This window comes from Penicillium griseofulvum (genome assembly GCF_001561935.1).
Source record: "Penicillium griseofulvum strain PG3 chromosome Unknown contig_6, whole genome shotgun sequence".
Taxonomy (NCBI): domain Eukaryota; kingdom Fungi; phylum Ascomycota; class Eurotiomycetes; order Eurotiales; family Aspergillaceae; genus Penicillium; species Penicillium griseofulvum.
The window spans coordinates 382240-402270 of NW_024467419.1; the positions used below are offsets into that span (position 1 = coordinate 382240).

The 20031-nt window shown below is 47.2% G+C and overlaps 5 protein-coding genes across 5 annotated transcripts; 4 read left to right on the forward strand and 1 right to left on the reverse strand.

The window, feature by feature from the left end:
- Nucleotides 1-276: 276 nt before the first annotated feature.
- On the forward strand, nt 277-4880 carry PGRI_072800 (DNA-directed DNA polymerase alpha catalytic subunit POL1; the record flags this gene model as incomplete). The annotated part of the gene is made up of 5 exons (XM_040794994.1): nt 277-663; nt 722-2440; nt 2489-3046; nt 3106-3846; nt 3900-4880. The coding sequence occupies 5 exons, from the start codon at nt 277-279 to the stop codon at nt 4878-4880; spliced, it is 4386 nt and encodes a 1461-aa protein (XP_040652671.1).
- Nucleotides 4881-5162: 282 nt separating this feature from the next.
- Nucleotides 5163-7275, forward strand: PGRI_072810 (uncharacterized protein; the record flags this gene model as incomplete). Its single annotated transcript, XM_040794995.1, has 9 exons — nt 5163-5215; nt 5375-5556; nt 5615-5697; nt 5755-6299; nt 6360-6510; nt 6574-6639; nt 6698-6806; nt 6865-7080; nt 7139-7275. 9 exons carry the CDS (start codon nt 5163-5165, stop codon nt 7273-7275), a joined length of 1542 nt encoding a protein of 513 aa, XP_040652672.1.
- An 833-nt stretch (nt 7276-8108) lies between these two features.
- PGRI_072820 (DEAD-box ATP-dependent RNA helicase DBP2) lies at nt 8109-10662 on the forward strand (the record flags this gene model as incomplete). The annotated part of the gene is made up of 6 exons (XM_040794996.1): nt 8109-8164; nt 8344-8525; nt 8587-9555; nt 9614-9721; nt 10255-10383; nt 10445-10662. 6 exons carry the CDS (start codon nt 8109-8111, stop codon nt 10660-10662), a joined length of 1662 nt encoding a protein of 553 aa, XP_040652673.1.
- A 407-nt stretch (nt 10663-11069) lies between these two features.
- On the reverse strand, nt 11070-12243 carry PGRI_072830 (SGNH/GDSL hydrolase family protein; the record flags this gene model as incomplete). The annotated part of the gene is made up of 4 exons (XM_040794997.1): nt 11070-11709; nt 11760-11899; nt 11955-12087; nt 12137-12243. The coding sequence occupies 4 exons, from the start codon at nt 12241-12243 to the stop codon at nt 11070-11072; spliced, it is 1020 nt and encodes a 339-aa protein (XP_040652674.1).
- Nucleotides 12244-18140: 5897 nt separating this feature from the next.
- PGRI_072840 (putative C2H2 transcription factor (Con7)) lies at nt 18141-19820 on the forward strand (the record flags this gene model as incomplete). Its single annotated transcript, XM_040794998.1, has 3 exons — nt 18141-18785; nt 19002-19182; nt 19471-19820. 3 exons carry the CDS (start codon nt 18141-18143, stop codon nt 19818-19820), a joined length of 1176 nt encoding a protein of 391 aa, XP_040652675.1.
- Between the last annotated feature and the right edge of the window lie 211 nt (nt 19821-20031).

Consider the following 20031-nt stretch of genomic DNA (forward strand, 5'->3'; position numbering starts at 1 on the left):
ACGGGTATATTCGGATAAACTCGGATATATCTGTGAATGCCTGAGGCAGCTGAACGGGCCTCGGCGCCAATTTATTGCTGACATAATCACCAGCACTCACCTGGGCAGAGTAGACCAGCCAAACGCGACTCCCGACGCGTGGTGTTCGCGTACCTAGATGAATTGCGCGACACTCCTTTCGTCCCTGCTTTCCCCCACAACGATCAATCCGATCTACTCTTCTTTACAAATCCAATTAATTCTATTTAATGGGTAAAGATCTCTGAGCAATCCATAATGCCTACGGCTCGCGAAAGATTAGCCGAGCTGAGGGCCCTCCGTGCCTCAGGAAAGAAAAGAATTTCGACATATGAGGTCGAGGACCAGGGCGATATCTACGATGAGGTCGATGATGACGGTTACAAAAAGGTTATCCGAAACCGTCTTGACCAAGATGATTTCGTCGTCGATGATAACGGTGCCGGTTACGCCGACGATGGTCGCGAAGTATGGAACGAACAGACAGCAGAATATGACAGTGACGAAAGTGACGAATTACCCACACGGGGCAAGGCCGCCAAACGGAAAAGGGAAGAGGAACAGCAGCGAAAAGAGAAAATGAACAATGGCATATCCAAGTACTTCAACAAAGGACAGGCCGCGGCTTCTGCTCCAAAGCCCAAGGTGAGTGCTTTTTGTTCATGAAGTCCAAACCCCTCATGTTGACAATCCGTTTTACAAGCCCGCTGCTACTGCCGAGGACGATGCATTTATGGCCGATCTCCTCGGAGAAGTTGACACCAACGTCGTATCGAACCACCCCCCGACACGGAACATTGTCAAGTCAGATGCCCGACGCAAAGTTCGCGTCCTCTCTCCCCCATTGTCCGAGAAGCGTCGCCATGAGAACCTTCATGCAAGAAACGAAAATGATATGCCAAGCTCGCCAATGAAGGACCATGCACTCCACTCCGATGATCTCGATGACGGCCCTCTACCAATGCCAGACGATGATGATGTTCCCATGAGTGATATCTTGCCCTCATCTCCAATTAGCAAAGCAGTGGAGCGCAGGAACACTGTACCGGTCAAGGCTGAAGAGCCAGACGACGACGATGTTGACCTCATGGACGTCGCAGAAGTCACTGGAGACTCTGGACTTAAAACGAAGACCATCAACATGACCGGCAGTCGGCCGCCCCCGAAGATCAAGCATGAAGTTGCTCTTACACCAGCAAGCTCGTCCCCAGTTAAGTCATTGCCAGAAGTAATGGATGCTTCTTGGAACGACGTGAGAAGCAAATTGAACGTTCTCAACAGTCCAGCCCCGGAAATGCGATCCTTTGGCAAACTGCGCGCCCAAGATGTTGTCGAAGAGGACGGCAGTCTGCGCTTTTTCTGGCTGGATTATACGGAAGTCAACGGCAGTCTTTGTCTATTCGGAAAAGCGAAGAACAAGCAGAATGGAACCTACACGAGTGCATTTGTTAAGGTTGACAATATCTTGCGAAAGCTTTATTTCCTTCCGCGTGAATATCGACACAGGAACGGACGAGCGACTGAAGAGGAGGTTGGCATGCAGGATGTTTACTCGGAGGTCGACGCATTGATGTCAAAACTCAAGGTTGGCATGCACAAGATGAAACCGTGCGAACGGAAGTACGCATTTGAAATGCCCGGCGTTCCAAAGGAGGCAGAGTATCTCAAGTTACTCTACCCCTACGATAAAGCTGCACTGCCAATGGAAACTAAGGGAGATACTTTCTCGAATGTGTTCGGTACCAATACCTCTCTATTTGAACAGTTTGTTCTCTGGAAAAATATAATGGGCCCTTGCTGGCTCAAGATCGACCAGGCCGACTTTGCTGCAGTAACCAACGCATCCTGGTGCAAGTTTGAATGCCAGGCCACCAAACCAGCACTCATCAGCCTCGTCCCAGATTCCGAGAACCTGGACGCTCCGCCCTTGACCTTGATGAGTCTTTCTTTCCGTACTCAGCTCAATGTCAAAGAGAACAAGCAGGAGATTTTGATAGCGAGTGCCAGAGTGTATGAAGATATTTCTCTGACTGATACCACTCCTCCGGAGAAGCTTCCCTGCAAGACATTCACCGTCATGCGTCCTGCTGGTGGATCATACCCAATGCATTTCGAAGCTGAGGCAGCAAATCAACCGGGGACTATCATGCTCGAAAAAAGCGAACAGTTCTTACTCAGCAAGTTCTTAGCTATGTTTGAGAAGATGGATCCCGATGTGATCATGGGACATCAGTTGCAGGACGTCGACCTGGGCATCCTACTCAGCCGGATGCGTGAAAAGAAGACACCTGGCTGGCATCGTATTGGCCGACTCAGGCGTGGAGATTGGCCTAAGAATTTCAACAAGGGTGGCAACTTCTTTGCCGAAAGGCAGTTGATTGCCGGAAGATTGATGTGCGATGTTGCCAACGACATGGGCAAGGTAATGTTCTCTTCAAGATGAGTATATGAAAATACTGACAGCTAGTAGTCACTTATGATGAAATGCCAATCGTGGAGTTTGACCGAGATGTGCCAGCTCTACCTCGGCCAAGGCAATGTCCGCCAGGAACTAGATGTTGAAGCGGCATTGAAGACCTGGGCAACCACCAAAAAAGGCCTCATGAATTTTGTCAATCATTGCGATACAGATACATACTTTATTGCGGCATTGGTTCTACGTCTTCAAATGCTGCCTCTTACAAAGGTCCTGACCAATACTGCCGGTAATTCATGGGCACGCACACTTAGCGGTACGCGTGCCGAGCGAAACGAGTATATTCTGCTACATGAGTTCCATCGCAACAAATACATTTGTCCAGACAAGTACTCGTCTCGTCTTCAAAAGGCAGAGGAAAAAATGCAAGATGGCGACGATGACGAGGCGGTCGACAAGAAAAAGAAGGACAAATTCAAGGGTGGTCTTGTTTTTGAGCCCGAAAAAGGTCTTTACGACCGCTTCGTCCTTGTTATGGACTTCAACAGTCTGTATCCCAGTATCATCCAGGAGTACAACATCTGCTTCACAACAGTGGACCGAACAGCTACGGTAAATTGACCCAACCAAAGCCCTCGTCTTAGTTCGGTTGTTCTAACATATGCAACTAGGCTGAGAATGAGAATGAAGAAAAAGTTCCAGATGTCCCCTCCTCTGACCAAGAACAAGGTGTTCTACCTCGGCTGATTGCGACATTGGTCAACCGTCGACGCGAAGTAAAAAGGCTGATGAAAGACAAGCGTGCCACCCCCGAACAACTGGCCCTGTGGGACACAAAACAATTGGCCTTGAAGCTGACTGCCAATTCCATGTATGGATGCTTGGGATACACGCAGAGTCGATTCTATGCTCGACCTCTGGCAATGCTCACCACCTTCAAGGGACGTGAGATTCTGAGAAACACCAAGGAATTGGCCGAAAGCCAGCAATTGCGAGTCATTTATGGTGACACCGATTCGGTCATGATAAATACGAATATGGACAACATGAGCGACGCCATCAAGGTTGGCGAGGAGTTCAAGAAATCAGTCAACGAACGTTACCGACTTCTAGAAATCGATATCGACAATATCTTCCGTCGGCTTCTGCTGCATGCCAAGAAGAAGTACGCTGCTGTCAACCTTACCGAGGTGGATGGTAAGTACGTGGAGAAACTCGAGGTCAAGGGTCTTGACATGAAGCGTCGTGAATACTGTGCCCTCTCCAAGGAGGTATCATCGAAGCTGCTCAACGAAATTCTTTCTGGTGAAGATCAGGAAGTTGTGCTCAACAAGATCCACGAGTACTTGCGTGAGCTTGCAGAGAGGATGAAGGAATACACAATTCCTGTCCAGAAATACGTGATCTACACTGTATGTGATGTACTCGAGGACTTTTCTGGATCATCTTGCTAACAATCTGTCAGAAACTTTCAAAACGACCCCAGGAATACCCCAATAAAGAGAGCATGCCACCGGCACAAGTCGCTCTCCGCGAAATTGCCCGGGGCAAGACAATTAGACCGAACGACGTCATCTCATATATTGTGACTAACGGAGACTCGGAAACCTCATCTCTGCCTCCTGCGAAGCGATCATACACCCCGCAGGATGTGTTGAAGCCCGATTCAGGACTCAAGCCAGATGTTGAGTTCTACATTCTCAAGCAGATCTTCCCTCCCATTGAGCGTCTTTGCGCTCCAATTCCTGGCACTGATGCGGTCCGTCTCGCCGAGTGCTTGGGTCTTGATACTCGCAAATACCAGATCAATACCTCTAGCTCCAACAGTCAGCAAAATGCCGAGGTCACCCCACTCGAGTCCCAGATCCCGGACTCGGTTCGGTTTGCCAATTCCACGCGACTGTCCCTAAGATGCCGATACTGCAAAGAACAGTCTGTGTATGAGGGTCTAGTGACTTCATCGCACATGTGCACTGCTCACGGAATTGTTTGCCCGAACCAGAGCTGCCAGAAACTTTTTTCAGTGATGACAATTGTCGCGCAACTGGAGAACCAGATCCGCGAACAGACCTCGCGATACTACGAAGGATGGCTGGTATGTGATGATTCATCATGTGGCAACCGCACACGGCAAATCAGCGTTTATGGACACCGCTGCTTGGGTCCCCGAGGTCGTGCAGAAGGGTGTCTAGGCCGCATGTCGTATGAGTACTCGGAGAAGGAGATATACAACCAGCTCCTGTACTTCGCTGGTCTCTGGGATGTTGAGAAAGCTAGGGTTGCTGCCGAGAAAGAGACAGGAGAAAAGAAGGAGAGTGTTGCCGCCCTTGCAGAATTCAACCGCACAAGATTCGGCACGATCAAGGGGGTAGTTGACAGCTACCTGAAGAAGTGTGGTCGCCAATGGGTTGAGATGGATGGTCTCTTCCGCTTCATGTTACAATAGATGCCCCCGACGGCATATGATTTTGGAGTTTGTAAATACCTAGGGATATTGGGGGTCTTTGAAAGTTAGCATCATGAACAAATCGAATTGCATATTTTAGGGTCAAGTGTTCTGTAGATGTTAGATGTTAAGCTGTTTATGAGCTGTTTTCCATATCAAGATTCTTATCTTATCACAACCCCCCCAATTCTCCGGCCATCCCACTCCGTCATTCTTCACTTCAGCTTGATCGCTAGTGCAGAGCAGATTTCCTTTCTCATTTTCTGATTGGTTCTTTCAATCATGTCTGTTAAAAGGGTTCTGGTTATTGCAGGATCTGACAGCTCAGGCGGAGCGTAAGTTTAAATATTCCACCCCGCAAAACCGGCTGGGGAAAAAAAAAGCTGCACTCCATCAACTTACGTGCAAAGCGATATTTGACCTTGTATCCTTAGCATTTACGCTATGTGATGGCTCTGTTTTTATCTATATATAAAAGTTCTAACACATTCTAGAGGTCTTGAAGCCGATCAAAGGGTCCTTGCGGCCCATGGATGCTATGCTCTCACTGCCACCACTGGGTTGACAGCACAAAATACGCTAGGTGTGCAAGACATTTTTGTCGTGCCATCCGAATTTGTGAGAAAGCAGATCAATGCTGGACTGGAAGATGTTGGTGCTGATGTAGTAAAACTTGGTAAATCATTTACATCTCATGATTGGTTATTTTCTATATAGAACTGATGACCCTCTAGGCATGCTCTCATCTGCCGAGACCATTGATGTCATTGCAGAAACAATGCAAGCTCACAAAGTCCCTGTAATTGTTCTGGATCCGGTATGCTCAATGTCCTATTCTCAAGATTTCCTACTTTCCTCTAACAAGCATCAACAGGTCATGGTTTCCACTAGTGGCTCACAGTTGCTACCTGAAAAAGCAGTCAAGGAACTACGGACAAAATTGCTACCTTTGACCACAATCCTGACACCAAATATCCCCGAAGCTCTTCTCTTATTGAAAGATGCTGGAGCAGAGACGCCCGAACCAAAGGACCTAGAGGGAATGGTTGAGCTTGCTAAGAAAATTTGCTCATTGGGCCCCAAGGCGGTTCTCCTTAAGGGAGGTCACCTTCCTTTGACGAAAGACCACAAGACATCCCAAGACCCGAAGGACGGAACCTTAGTCGTGGATATCCTCTTTGATGGGGTAACAGCCACTTTGTTCGAGACAGAGTTTTTGGTATCCAAGAATACCCACGGCACAGGCTGCTCACTTGCCTCGGCAATTGCTGCAAACCTGGCTTCTGGCAAGGACATGATCAGAGCGGTCCGGAGCGCCGTGCGATTTGTCGAGGTAGGGATCAAGACAAGCATTGACCTAGGTAAAGGGAGTGGGCCGATCAATCATTTCCACTCCACCTATACTATGCCCTTTGCGCCGTATGTGACCCCCAAACCTGGATCTTTGGGGTATCTCCATTCTAACGGTATGCTATCTAGAGACCGATTCATTGAGTATGTCTTGGACCGTCAAGATGTGCAGCAAGTATGGCATCAATTCACCCACCATGAGTTTGTCGAAGGCATAGGTCAGGGTACGCTGCCTATTGAACGTTTCAAGGCGTACCTTGTGCAAGATTATCTCTACCTGGTGAGACAGGCATCTTCAATGCAGTTGAGAGAAGACATTTCCTTATTAACACTCAATCTATAGGTACAATTTGCCCGAAGCAATGCACTTGCATCATACAAGGCGAAGACCATGGATTCAATAGCAGCAGTAAGTAACCATGGCCACTATACTTGTTTTCAATAACAATCTAACACAATCAATCCAGTCTGCTCAGATTGTCCTCCACATCCAGCGGGAAATGGCATTGCACCTCGACTACTGTGCCTCCTTTGGCCTTTCAAAGCAGGAGATGGAAAATACTCCCGAAACTCTCGGTAAGCCGGTCGTACTTCTTTATAAACTCGATGGATGTGCTAATCTCAATATGGATAGCTTGTACCGCCTACAGTCGATACATTTTGGATGTAGGCCAATCGGAAGACTGGCTAGCCCTCCAAATGGCCCTCGCACCATGCTTGATCGGATATGGAGCTATTGCAAGACGGCTGCATGCGGGAGAGAAAACCATTCGAGAGGGGAACACCTACTGGAAATGGATCGAAAATTATGTTGCAGACGACTACACGGAGGCTGTACGACTTGGTTCAGGTAAGTCAGGTGATGAAAGCCGAGTAAGACATCCAACTGACTCATGTCCATGTCATAGCATTGCTGGAGGATCACATGCAACACGTGTCCCCTAGTCGTATGGAAGAACTGATTAAAATCTTTGTTCGGGCTACGGAATTGGAGATTCGTTTCTGGGATATGGGCCTTGGAGGTAAGGAAAAGGAAAGATATTAGTTTGCTATATACATTAGTCTCATGAGAATGGATTGCCCCTTCTATCCTAGAACAAGAATATTCGACTGTATAATCGGCCTTGAGGTGTCTTTTCAGTAGTCCTTTCGATGGTCTCCTTACTACTGAGTAGTCTCGGATATCATTCTGTTTAGTTGTGTCGGTTTTATACAACATAGGTTGATTGCCAAGAAAGGCGGGAAAAGGCTTTGTGAAATGGAGTGTTCTAAGTATAACCTTTGATACCACCTGCACTTGGAAGGTTGTTATGTTACTTCAGTCTAGAAACACAGCTTGAGAATAATTTGGTTTACTTCTAGGTTGAGGCATAACTTACCATCAAGCCGTTTGCTTCTAGAATACTCCATAATAATTTACTACACAAGAATAAAATTATTCCCCAAAATGTATTTGCCTCTTCAACAATCTACATAATATGTTGCCACTCAGAGATCTCATTGCCTCCTTTATATCCATGGACGATCGATGGCGCAGTTAAAATTTCCAAATTTCTGCCTGAGGCTAACCAGTGGTTAACCAATCAAAAATCAAAGACAAACAGCATGAAAGCGGCGAGTGGCAACTAATCCTGTTTGGGTAGGCGGTCTAAAAGGTACCTGATCCAGACTTAGTCATGTGATAAGAAAATACAAAGAGAGCTAAGCCTAATTTAATTTTTACTCGCGCCTCCCCTGGGTTTTTTATTTTTTTTTCTCCTTCCCTTTTCTTTCAAAGTTCCCCGACCTTTTTCTCACCTTTTCACAACTTTTTTCTCTTTTTCTCATATCCATCTACACTAATACCCCCTCTCTTTTTACCTTTCACAGACTCAAATTATGTCCTACGGAGGCGGCTACTCTCGCGGTGGCGGCGGTGGTGGTGATTCCTACCGGTAAGTTCATTCACGTCTTGTCTAACCCTATCACACGGCTCTCTGGCAAAAGCCTCGAGCCTGTTTGCGAGGGCACTGGGCCATGGATTCTGAGTCTCATGAATTCGGGCCTGGCTTGGTTTCCCACCAAACAGACACTGCATATTGCAAAAGAATTTGTGCTAACTTTGATACTCTAGCTCCCGCGGAGGTGACGGCGGCTACTCTAACGGTGGTTACGGCGGCGGCGGCGGCTACGGCGGTGGCCGTGGAGGTGGTTACGGCGGCGGCTATGGCGGCGGTGGTGGTGGTTACGGCGGCGGTGGTGCCGGTGGTGATCGCATGAACAACCTCGGCGCTGGCCTGAAGACTCAGGACTGGGGTAAGTCCATTCCAACGGCGAACATGTTTATTTCTGCAATACTAACTTCGTTTCCGCTCAGATCCCAGCACCATGCCCAAGTTCGAGAAGTCGTTCTACAAGGAGCACCCCGATGTCACTGCGCGCTCTGAGGAAGAGATTCAGGCCTTCCGCAAGTCCAAGGAGATGGCCATTCAGGGTACCAACGTGCCCCGCCCTGTCCAGACCTTTGACGAGGCTGGTTTCCCCGCTTACGTTTTGTCTGAGGTCAAGTCCCAGGGCTTTGACGCTCCTACTGCTATCCAGTCCCAGGGCTGGCCTATGGCTCTGTCCGGTCGCGATGTCGTCGGTATTGCCGAGACTGGTTCCGGCAAGACTCTGAGTTACTGTCTCCCCGCTATTGTTCACATCAACGCTCAGCCTCTCCTCGCCCCCGGCGATGGTCCCATTGTTCTTGTTTTGGCTCCTACTCGTGAGTTGGCTGTCCAGATTCAGGCTGAGATTACCAAGTTCGGAAAGTCCTCCCGTATTCGCAACACCTGTGTCTACGGTGGTGTCCCCAAGGGTCCTCAGATCCGTGACCTCTCTCGCGGTGTTGAGGTCTGCATTGCCACTCCCGGCCGTCTGATTGATATGCTCGAGGCTGGTCGCACCAACCTTCGCCGTGTCACTTACCTCGTTCTTGACGAGGCTGATCGTATGCTTGACATGGGTTTCGAGCCCCAAATTCGCAAGATTATCGGCCAGATTCGTCCTGATCGTCAGACTTGCATGTGGTCCGCCACTTGGCCCAAGGATGTCCGTCAGCTCGCTTCTGATTTCCTCACCGACTACATTCAGGTCAACGTCGGCTCCGCTGACCTCTCCGCCAACCACCGCATCACACAGATTGTCGAGGTCGTTTCCGACTTTGAGAAGCGTGACAAGATGATCAAGCATCTTGAGAAGATCATGGAGGACCGCTCCAACAAGTGCATCATTTTCACTGGCACCAAGCGTGTCGCAGATGAGATTACCCGATTCCTCCGTCAGGACGGCTGGCCTGCGCTTTGTAAGTTTTTCATAGCTCCCCCACGGGTACATGTGCACGGTACTAACATTTTCTCCAGCCATCCACGGTGACAAGCAGCAGAACGAACGTGACTGGGTCTTGAACGAGTTCAAGCAGGGCAAGAGCCCCATCATGGTGGCCACCGATGTGGCCTCGCGTGGTATTGGTATGAACAAACTACATCCCCCTTCCCCCTTCCCTCCCCCCCTTCTTGTCCCCCCTTAAGGGGCCCTTGAAAACACTCACCCGTGTTGACGTTGTGTGATACAATGGCACGGTGCTCAACTCTCTCGAAGCACGTCGGTGTATATGTATACGCCGCGTCCAGGCGCATCTGGTCATCCTAAATGGTTCACATGCCAAGAGGACCTTGGACTCACAGTGCAGCACAGCAGCAGGCATTTTAGCCTGACTTTGATTCTCCATCTCTTGTGTGACAGACTCGTATGCGAGTCAGTTTTTATCACACAGCGTTGTTCTTGAACTGTTGAACTGTTAAGGCTGTATTTCCAAGGTTGCTCTAGGACCACGATAACACTGCCATCCCATGGATTCGCTTCCCTTGGATTTTCTTCGCAGAAACCCATCAAGAGAGCAGTGATGCATCAAGTCCTGCACGACGGAGAAAGGGTCCTTCATGGCCATACTCCTCATACCCCCACTAATGTTCTATTTGCTAACGAAATTCCTCTTGAAAAGATGTGCGCGATATCACTCACGTGCTTAACTATGATTACCCCAACAACTCGGAGGACTATGTCCACCGTATTGGTCGTACCGCTCGTGCCGGTGCCAAGGGTACCGCCATTACCTTCTTCACCACTGACAGTAAGTTCATTATCCATGTCTGTGCATATTCAGCAAGTTGTGCTAACCTTGATTTCTCCAGACTCTAAGCAGGCTCGTGACTTGGTTACTATCCTCACTGAAGCTAAGCAGCAGGTTGATCCCCGTCTTGCCGAGATGGTCCGCTACGGCGGCGGCGGTGGTGGTGGCCGCTGGGGTGGCCGTGGACGCGGTGGTGGTCGTGGACGTGGTGGCTACGGTGGTGGCGGTGGTTTCACTGCCTCCAATGCTGCTCCCGTCGGCGGCAACCGACGTTGGTAAATGCCTCGCTACTGCTCCCCGTGCAGTCAGTCGCTTTGCCTTGTATTGTGCTATCCCGGTAGACTCTTTTTTCATTTCCTTGACTTCATGCGTAACTCGGACAGGACGGCGTTATCTTCGATGTGATAGATAGTTTTTACTTTTTCTTCCGTCCCTATGGTACCAGGGGATTTATCACGGTCTCGGATCTTGATTCATTAGCTCTGGGGTTCTAGGGCTTGAATTCTCACGACGAACCCATACATGTTGACTTGTTTCAAAAGTTTCACGTCTCAGAGAGCTCCAAGTTTCTGATCTCTCCAATAATGATTATTCTTTACACATTTCAAGTTCTGTTTTTTTTTTTCTCAATCTCCTCAAACCAGCCCCAAATATATTGGAATAGATAAGTCTGAGAATGGCTCCCACTATCCCTGTAACCACCTTTCCACCTGGGATGCCAAAATCTCATGCACATGGCTAGTCATATGGCCCGGATTAAACCAGAAATACTGCTCCAACGACGTCGGACACCCATACTTCTCATACTCAATCGCAATATCCGGCTGGTCATACCCAGCACAGAAATCCGTCGTATTCACGATTCCGTACTTGCGAGGCTCATCAAGCATATCTGCCAGTCTGACATGTGCATCAAAAAGCATAACCTGCGCCTCCTTATGCTTTTCCCCAAACGCAGCCGCTTGATCCGCCAACGCGGCATTGTACCATCCGACCTGTGCAGCGCTGGGACTTGGCTTGCTCTTCGCTTGGTTCCCTGGCGTGCGGTCTAGTGGCGGCAAATTCATGAACAGATATCTTCTATAGCCCAGTCTGTATAATGTCTCTACAGACGCAAAGAGCGTATCCGTGAGGCTCTTGTAGAAAGTAGGGAAGTCGACGGCGTATTTAGCGCTGTCGTTTATATCGTTGATCCCGATCCAGATGGCAATTAGGGTTTTGTCTTGCTTGAAGCCTGGCAGGTTGTGGAGGGCTGGGTGGCCGTATTGTTTGAATTGGTTTATTTGGTCTACTAAGGAGACTGTGAAGTTGTGGTGAAGGGGTGTGCTTGGTTTCAGTTAGTTGTGGATGTTGGATATGTGTGTTTAAATGCTTACTGCTCGGTTGAGATGTCGGCACCTGCGAATGCGAAGTCCCAGAGTTGTTTTTTGCAGGTTTGTGGTGAGGTCAGGCCTTGGTAGACGCCGCAGTTTGTGAGATATTCGACCCAGTTGGGGCCGCCTTCTGCGGTTGCGGTCTATTATGAGATTAATAGCTAAGTCATATTGTGTTTTTAGTGGTTAGAGACAAACTTGATTTTGAACTATTTTGTTGGAAAACAGTGTTTTGGCATCGTAGGCCAGGTTGAATTGGTCTCCTATGAAACTATAATTTTGGTGTCCGAGGGTTCCTTGGACATAAGTGTAGGAGTCACCGAAGGCGATTCTTTCGCATGTTAGTTTTGCTTGTAGGCTTGCATTATCAATATACTTACAGGGCCTTGGTTGATGACCAGTTGAATTTGGCCGGTTTTGATAGAGGACCTGCTCTGGTCAGAGTACAAGAGGCGATGGCTAGGATAAATGTTGTCAAAGGAAGCATTTTGGCAATTGGATTAGTAGAGCCAGGATAACAGAATATGGAATTGCATAGATACTATAAGATGTGTGATAGTCCACAATATATAGATCTCGTCTAGCCCCGCAAATGGTCGGTATCCGGGGTAATGTTGTAGAATTGACGGAATATATTTTTCCATCAGTTATGGAGATTCCCAAATGCTCTACTGCTGTGGAGAGAAAAGAGAAAATAAAACTCCGAACTTATGCTCGCAGAAAGACATCAAATATGTTCCTTGGCTTTCAGCATAATATAACACATGTAGCATATATATCAAACTGACCAACCGATTAGGTAGCTCTCATATACCAGACTCTTGGACGACTTAGTCTCCAATATCTGAAAATCTGCACACTGACTAGTACCGAGTGCTAATCGCCTCAGATAATTACTTGCGAGGCATGACTATGAGGGGCCTTACAAGTCAACATGTTAGCCACAGATGCCGTTCACAAAACTGATAAAGACTTGATACAGGATACAAAGAGAGAATAAATGGAGAAAACACTGTATATAGTGCGCCGCATGAGGAGAGGAGGAAAAAAGAAAGAGAGGAAAGCAGAGAGAGCTATCAATGATGGAGCCCCGGAAATTCTATCACATGGTGATACCCTAGACATCCGACAAAAACACCTGGCACTTTGTCTTAAAGAATATTGATGAAAGAACCCAAAAGAAAGGGATATCAAGTGAAGATAAAAGAAGTGAGTATAGGTACTTACTAGGGTGAGATGACAAACCTGGTCAGCCTTATAGACCTTACCTCATTTGACACAAGTGTGATGAGTCTATGATCGACCCTAGAATCGACACTAGAATCTACACTAGAAAGCAAGCTTACGCATACTATACTAGGGGTCGATTTCAAACCAGTCGAGGGGTTTGCATAGCGCAATATTCAAGCTTTATGCTTAAACGGCCTAGAGGTTATCTTGTGGGTTCCTTTTAGCGCTTCACGGCCTGATAAACTCTGAAATACAGATATGTCAAGCTACGGGGAGATCAGTGGGGGTCAACCATTGCTATTTTGGGTTGATTTTGTATAATAGTATACATCATGACGCTTGTGTCTTTAGAATGGGATGGATTCTGTTCGGATTTATTGGATTTTTCTGTATTGATCACGGATCTTTGTAGATGAGGATGCAATGTATAAGAAGACCGAGCCACGTGCACAGGACAGCGTGATATTTTTGCAATTAGCTGGTCCCCTATCAACTCCCGAAGAAAAGAGATTCCTATAAATCCCAAAGCGAGACCTGCATATCAATGCGTGTACTCCGTACTCAATACGCACATTCTGGCAAGTACTTACATCCCGCCTGTGCATGCATACAACCTCCACCTAATCTTGAAGTAACCCTCGACAGAAAAAATACACCCGAAAGAGCAGTACACAATTTTAAGAGATGCCCAAGACAGCGAGGTGCAGTAGTGCGGGCAACGGACTAGCGTTGAAAAGTGTATTCCCTAAGTGTGCATAAGCGCCTCCCACGGGTCTTCAAAGCGCCATGCCAATCGCAATAAAAATTTTTCATCCGACGATGCACGTCGGAGAAGAAAGTGTTTTCGGTCGAGATCTAAACCGAACCTTGGAAAATTTACCAGCCGCAATGCCTAGACTAATCTGTGGCCAACAGGGGCTTGACCCGGTAGGATACGCTAGTAAGACAACGTTCGCTATATCATGCGATAGTGCGCCACTTAGGGAAAAAGAAATAATATAATAATCATTTATTTTCTTCCCTATTTTGTATCGGCTACGGAGTAGATCAGATGTAGAATATGCATAGAAATGTACGGAGTAACTATGCTTAGGTTTGGGTTCAAGGGCTTCTGCTTTGAGTACTCCGTATTGAAAATGGAAAATATACAACATAATATCTAGATCGAGTCATCCATACGAAGTATAATGTGGCAATTATACGGAGTGTACGGAGTAGTATTTTCACATGTCGTAGTCATTATAGGCTTAATAATATGTCAGTTTCTTCTCAAAAAGTAAATCTGTCGGCCACTACGATTTTTTTGTGCCGGACTTCCTTAGATCCCTGTCTCAGGATTTGAATCCCTGTAGGAATCATTCTCATTTATTGGTTGAACCAAGCTAGACTCCTGCCATTTCAAGATTTCAATATCAAGGTCCAGGTCAATATCAGGTTCGACTTTAACCGAGGTTTCATCCAAGCGATACATTTTGGTCTCAACTTCTGCTAAAAAACAATTTAGAAAAAAAAGAAAAAAGAAATGTGGAAAAAAAAGGACTCAGATTCTGTGTGATAACAGCTCAATGATCATCATCCGGGGTGTGCTGATCCGCACAGGTCTCTCTAACGCGATCTGCCGAAGCATTAGCGGATAAGACTTACTGTCTCCGGTGTAGTCTCCCAATTTATCACTGCACTGGCCAGCGAAGTAGTGGAGTCAACGGAAATTGCGAGTTATTTTTCCCAATCAGCCCTGAGAGCACAGACACTACTCGCCCTGATAGGAACTCGGCAAGTTCGTTGGTTTTTATACCGCGGAGTACTGCACCATTTCTAAATTATCAATGGTTCTTTTTTGGATATACCCGAGGACCCAGTTAAGAGTAACTCTGGATCCATATACGGAGTCCTCCGTACAAGACACACCGGATTTTGTCCTAGGGAAAGAAAAGCCAAGCCTTTTCCCAAATGATCGACCCCTGAACGATTGGAAAATGACCGGAGAATACCCATATAGTATGGTAGCCTCGACCAGACCCTTTGTGGGTACATTTTCCGCCATCTTTTCTTACCCGCCCATTAGTCAACTCGTTTAACCTCATTCAGTTCAAATATGCGAGTTTTGATATTCGAAGCATAAAAATTTTAGATATAAACATGCAGAAATGGGCCCACGTGCAATGAATGTCTGCAGGTTTCCGTTGAGATATTTAATTCTGTGTCCCTTTTGATCTCCAAATCAAAAGCCACAGCCGCGAAAGGCGCCTTATATCACACTATTATTATTGAATATAAATGGGGGAAAAAAAGTGATACGGCCAAGTTCTCCCAAAAACCCCTCTCGATGGAGAAATATGCAACCTTGGAGCCTTGGGAAATGCATAAAACTGGAGACTGGAGCTTTCGGGTTCATCGTCCGAAGGTACAAAGTACGGAGGCCAAGGTATTACCGTATTCGCTCGTACAGCGCGACTGGATACGGAGCGGCTGCGGCGTCCAATGATTGACGCGCCATATGAATTTGATATTGATCATCCCGTTCTGCCCTCGACACCGGATATCCCGCACTCTCTTGTCCGGAGTCCGCCTAGTTCCACCATGTTCAGGATTAATATTTATCCCTGTTAACAAAGTACTTGAGTACTTCAGTACTTTTAACAATACAGGTGTCAGATGCAAATGATCCTGCGAAGAATAAAATCAAAAATCAATCAAAATATTCTTGCTTTTTCCTCACCGGCAGTGGGGGAACAGGTTCCGCCTGCGGGGTGAGATCCAGCCCCCCTGAGAACGCCAATCATCAATTAAGAGTAAGAGTGTCGGTTTTCCGAGCTGAGAGCCTTGCATGTGAGCTTTTTCCCCCTGCTTTTTATTTTTGCATTTTCCTAATAGAATCGAATTTATCCAGGGTGGGGGGAATGGAGTATGTAGTTAGACGATGTTTCTCTGATTGGGAGGCTGAAAGTGAATACTATGATAGCAAATAACGGGGTATGAAGGGAATGTAAATACTGTAAGAATGATACTGTCTTTCACTATGGATTGAGCATTGAACATACACTGATCGTACCGGAGAGCCGCCGAATATCTCCGCTCGTAATTTGATGTTGACCAATTGGGTTTGATAATGACTTGGTCCCGCTAGGAAAATGATGGACCCCTTTCTCCTCTTTTCTACGGAGATTGGTGTGGTATGTGCTTTGTACTATAATTATCCTATATAAAACACAGTTTGATAAAAAAAAGGGATTCGGAGTGCTACCATGGAGTTGAAGGTTGCAATAGGAATCGGAGCTTTGAAAATTGAATTCTTAAACCCTGTTTTTTTTATAATTTCTCGTCCAGATGAATGTCAGGAGATAAACCTCCGATCACCGGGAGTTCACCGTCTCCACTTACGCGTCTTATAGGTTACGCGACTACATGACTCGTTAACCTTGAAGAAAGATGAAGATGATAGTCAAACGGTATTAAGTCTAAGCCTTATAAGTACCTATATGTAGGTATATAAGTACATATGTATCTATACGGAGTACTCCGTACATATAAACATATACAATTATATACTGTAATCAAAGTGCAACGTTAAACCTCCTTTTCAGGAAAAGAAGCTATCACCGGCATCAACCGCCTCGGCTTTGAACCTTTTTCAGAAGACTTTAGCACTAGACTCAATCAAGTCAGGCCTGTCCACCGAGCTTCTCCAGTCTCCACCCAAACTCCACTACTTTTCTCCTATTGGTGTAATAAAGTGACCAAGTGCCTGTCTTTGCTCGTCCACACTAGCCCTGGTCTTCCCGAGTCCCATCGCTTCTTCTTCCCCCGACTTGCGCTACACCTTTTTCTACCTTAGTTCCCTCCTATCTTCCCCTCTCTAGACCCCTTTTAGACTCGGTTCCCTCTCGTTCTTCGGGCACGCCATTCTTAGCGCCCCTCAGGCTCAAGCCAAAAGGCTCCTCTCTGACATCTTGGTACACACGGGCCATATACGCTAGGTTCTCCCTCGACGCGACGGGTAGACTAAGAGGCCTCCAGTTGGGAACCTAACCAGTAGTCCTTAGTAAAAAACAACAACACCTGTCTACCTCATATATGATAATTCCATCCATATTTAATAATTTTTAATAATTATAAGAGGAAATTGAGAAAAAAAATGTTGGCAATTCTTTCCTGGATGGTTCCGCTTTTTTTTTTCCTTTTCACAAACCGAAAACTGCAAAAACAAAAAAATAAAAATAAAAAAAAAATGTTATCACACGGACATGGAAAGCTTAGCCGGTAACGAAGACACTGAGGGGAAAGGGGGCCAAGTTAAATTATCGGAGTATTGTGTAGAAAAGAGGGAATGGGCCGAGATCAAAGTAAATCGTTTAATTTTCTTATATATTCCCTTCTCCTCGGAATTTCTACATGTATTTATAGTATATTTCCCTTAATACGAAATATAGAATTTTATATTGCATATATTGTATAGACTGATAAAAAATGAAAAAAAAGATAAAAAAGTAAAAAAAAAAAAAGAATGTAATTTTTCGCATGACCAACGATATCTCCAACCAAAATTACCTGGTCCACCGGGGATCCACAACATCCTCGGATCCCACGAGGATTGCTTTTCCTTTCTCCTAATCGTCTCACCTTTTAGGCCGCTCCAAGTCGCATTGATTCCTTGACTTTTTTTCTTTAGTCTCTAGCTTCTTTTCCCCGTGGCTATTTTTCCGCCCCCGGTGCCTCGTGCTTACCGCCACCTGCAAGGCATCTTCGAACTAAGATTAAGCATCTAAGCACCTTGGTATCTACTACTTTTTTTCTTTTTTTTTTATACGCGCTTTCGCTTTTACTACTGTGTTCTTTATCTATTGCGCAAACCTGTTTGATCAGTGTTTCGCAACTCAACTTCTTTCCCCGCATCAATTCTCTAGGAATTGATCAAGAAAAAAAAAAGGTACGTTAACAAAGAATATAAATCTGGAAAGGTTCGCCTTCTCAACGTGGCAACATAGGGCTCTTGTCCCTTGCTTGAAACGTGTCGGACCTGACTCGTCAATTTCCCCGACTTTTTTTTTTCCCTCCCAAGGCTCATTGTTGTCTCGACGCGTCTCCACACAGATTCAACGCACAAACTTTTCTCCATAGATTCGTCGGCATCCTTCCGCGCGAATCTTCTCTTTTATGGACAACCGGCCCGCCTCCGAGTACGCACAGCCAGGTTCGCACCACCCAGACACCGTTACCGACGCACCTTCTGAACAAAAGCCCGCAGACCAAACTTCTGCTGCTGCTGCTCACTACACCCCGCAACCCGAGGTCCGCCCTACGCCGCAGTATACGCCGCAGCCTGAGGTTCGACCTAATATTTCATCGGCCAACACTCCTCAATCGGATTACGGTCTGAACCCTCCGCCCGCCCGTTCGCCTGCCTACCAGGACTACCTTCATCGTCCTCCTCAGTCCTACACCCCCAACTCCCAACCCGGCGGTGCGGCAGGTATGGCTCAAGCAACAAGTCCGTTCAACACCTTGCCTACGGGCCCGCGCAGTCCGCACTCAAAGTCTGACGCGCCCGTTCCTATAGATCCCTCGCTTCCGGCCAACAGCCCCACCTACCCTCCTCCCTACTCTCCCTATCAGCCTCAGGGGCATGAAATGGCGCAGTACCAGGGTCACCCCCCTCCGCCTCAGCATATGTATGCGCGTCCGGACTGGCCTCACAGCTATGGACAACAACATCATGGATTGCCGGGACCTTATGCTTCCCCGGCCACAACGGTTGGTTCTACCTCTCCTGCTGCATTTCTAGGGCGGCGCGCTTCAAAGGTATGTTTTTGATGATTCCTGGGGGAATATCTGAAGGCTTTTTACTTTGTTCAATCATTGTTGTCTTGGATGCCTCTGGGATTGATACAGTCCGCCAGGTCACTGTCCTAGGGATTGTCAAAAACAGCGTGCCTCTGCCCCTCAACCTCCTTTCAAAAGGGTGGTTTGTGAATTTAATTGGATTTCAAAGCTAATTCACAATCTACTTGCATTTAGGTCTACTCATTTGTCCCAATTCCTGGAGCACAGCAGCATAAGCGTCCTCGCCGTCGTTACGAGGAAATTGAGCGCATGTACAAGTGTGGATGGAACGGATGTGAGAAAGCATATGGTACTCTAAACCATTTGAATGCACACGTGACCATGCAATCGCACGGCGCGAAGCGTACTCCTGAGGGTAGGTTCATCTCTTTTTCTTTGTTTTTAGATGCTTGGTGGCCAATGCGACTGAGATCTTGGATCTTTTGTCGCAAATGGCTGGATCGGGTTAGCGCCGGCCGTTGGACGCTAGTGAGTTACACTAGATGTCGCGGGGCCCGCACTAGCGTGACCGACGGCGTGGAGTTTAAGCTTGCCTCTTATCCCTTCCCGTCATCCTCTCACTAGCAAGCATAGTCCATCCCCATTTCCTATTTTGGCAACTACCTTTTATTACCCAAGTTCACTGCTGACTTTGCTCTTGTAGAATTCAAGGAAATCCGTAAGGAATGGAAGGCTCGCAAGAAGGAGGAAGAGGCTCAACGCAAGGCTATTGAGGAGCGTGAGCGTGCTGCTGCTCAGGCTGCCCAGGCCAATCAGGTTGAGCCTCCCAACTCTTCGGACCCATCCCACGGACAGCCACCTGCCTATGCAGGTGGAGTCCGCCCTCAACTCCCTCCGATCGGATACCAGCCCGCGGATAGCCAGGTCCCCAGCCAGTACGGTGGTCCACCTAGCAGTGGCATGGTCTACCAGAACAATGGACAGATGGCCTACCCGCCAAACTACCCTCACTCTCCCTACCAGAGCGGACCAGTGTACCCGCAACGTGAGTAATGTCGCCATCTTTTCTCTCAATACCAGGATCGACCCTCTGGACTTCTCTTTCGACAAGGGCATCCTCGCCCGACCTGTCCGCTGATCCATAAATTCGCTACGGCTTCCAGAGACTCAATCCGCCAACTATCCGCAATAATCTTCCCCACATAATCATCTCTTCCGCTATGGACCTACACGGACGGAAATGCATTTGCCTTTTCTTTCTCCT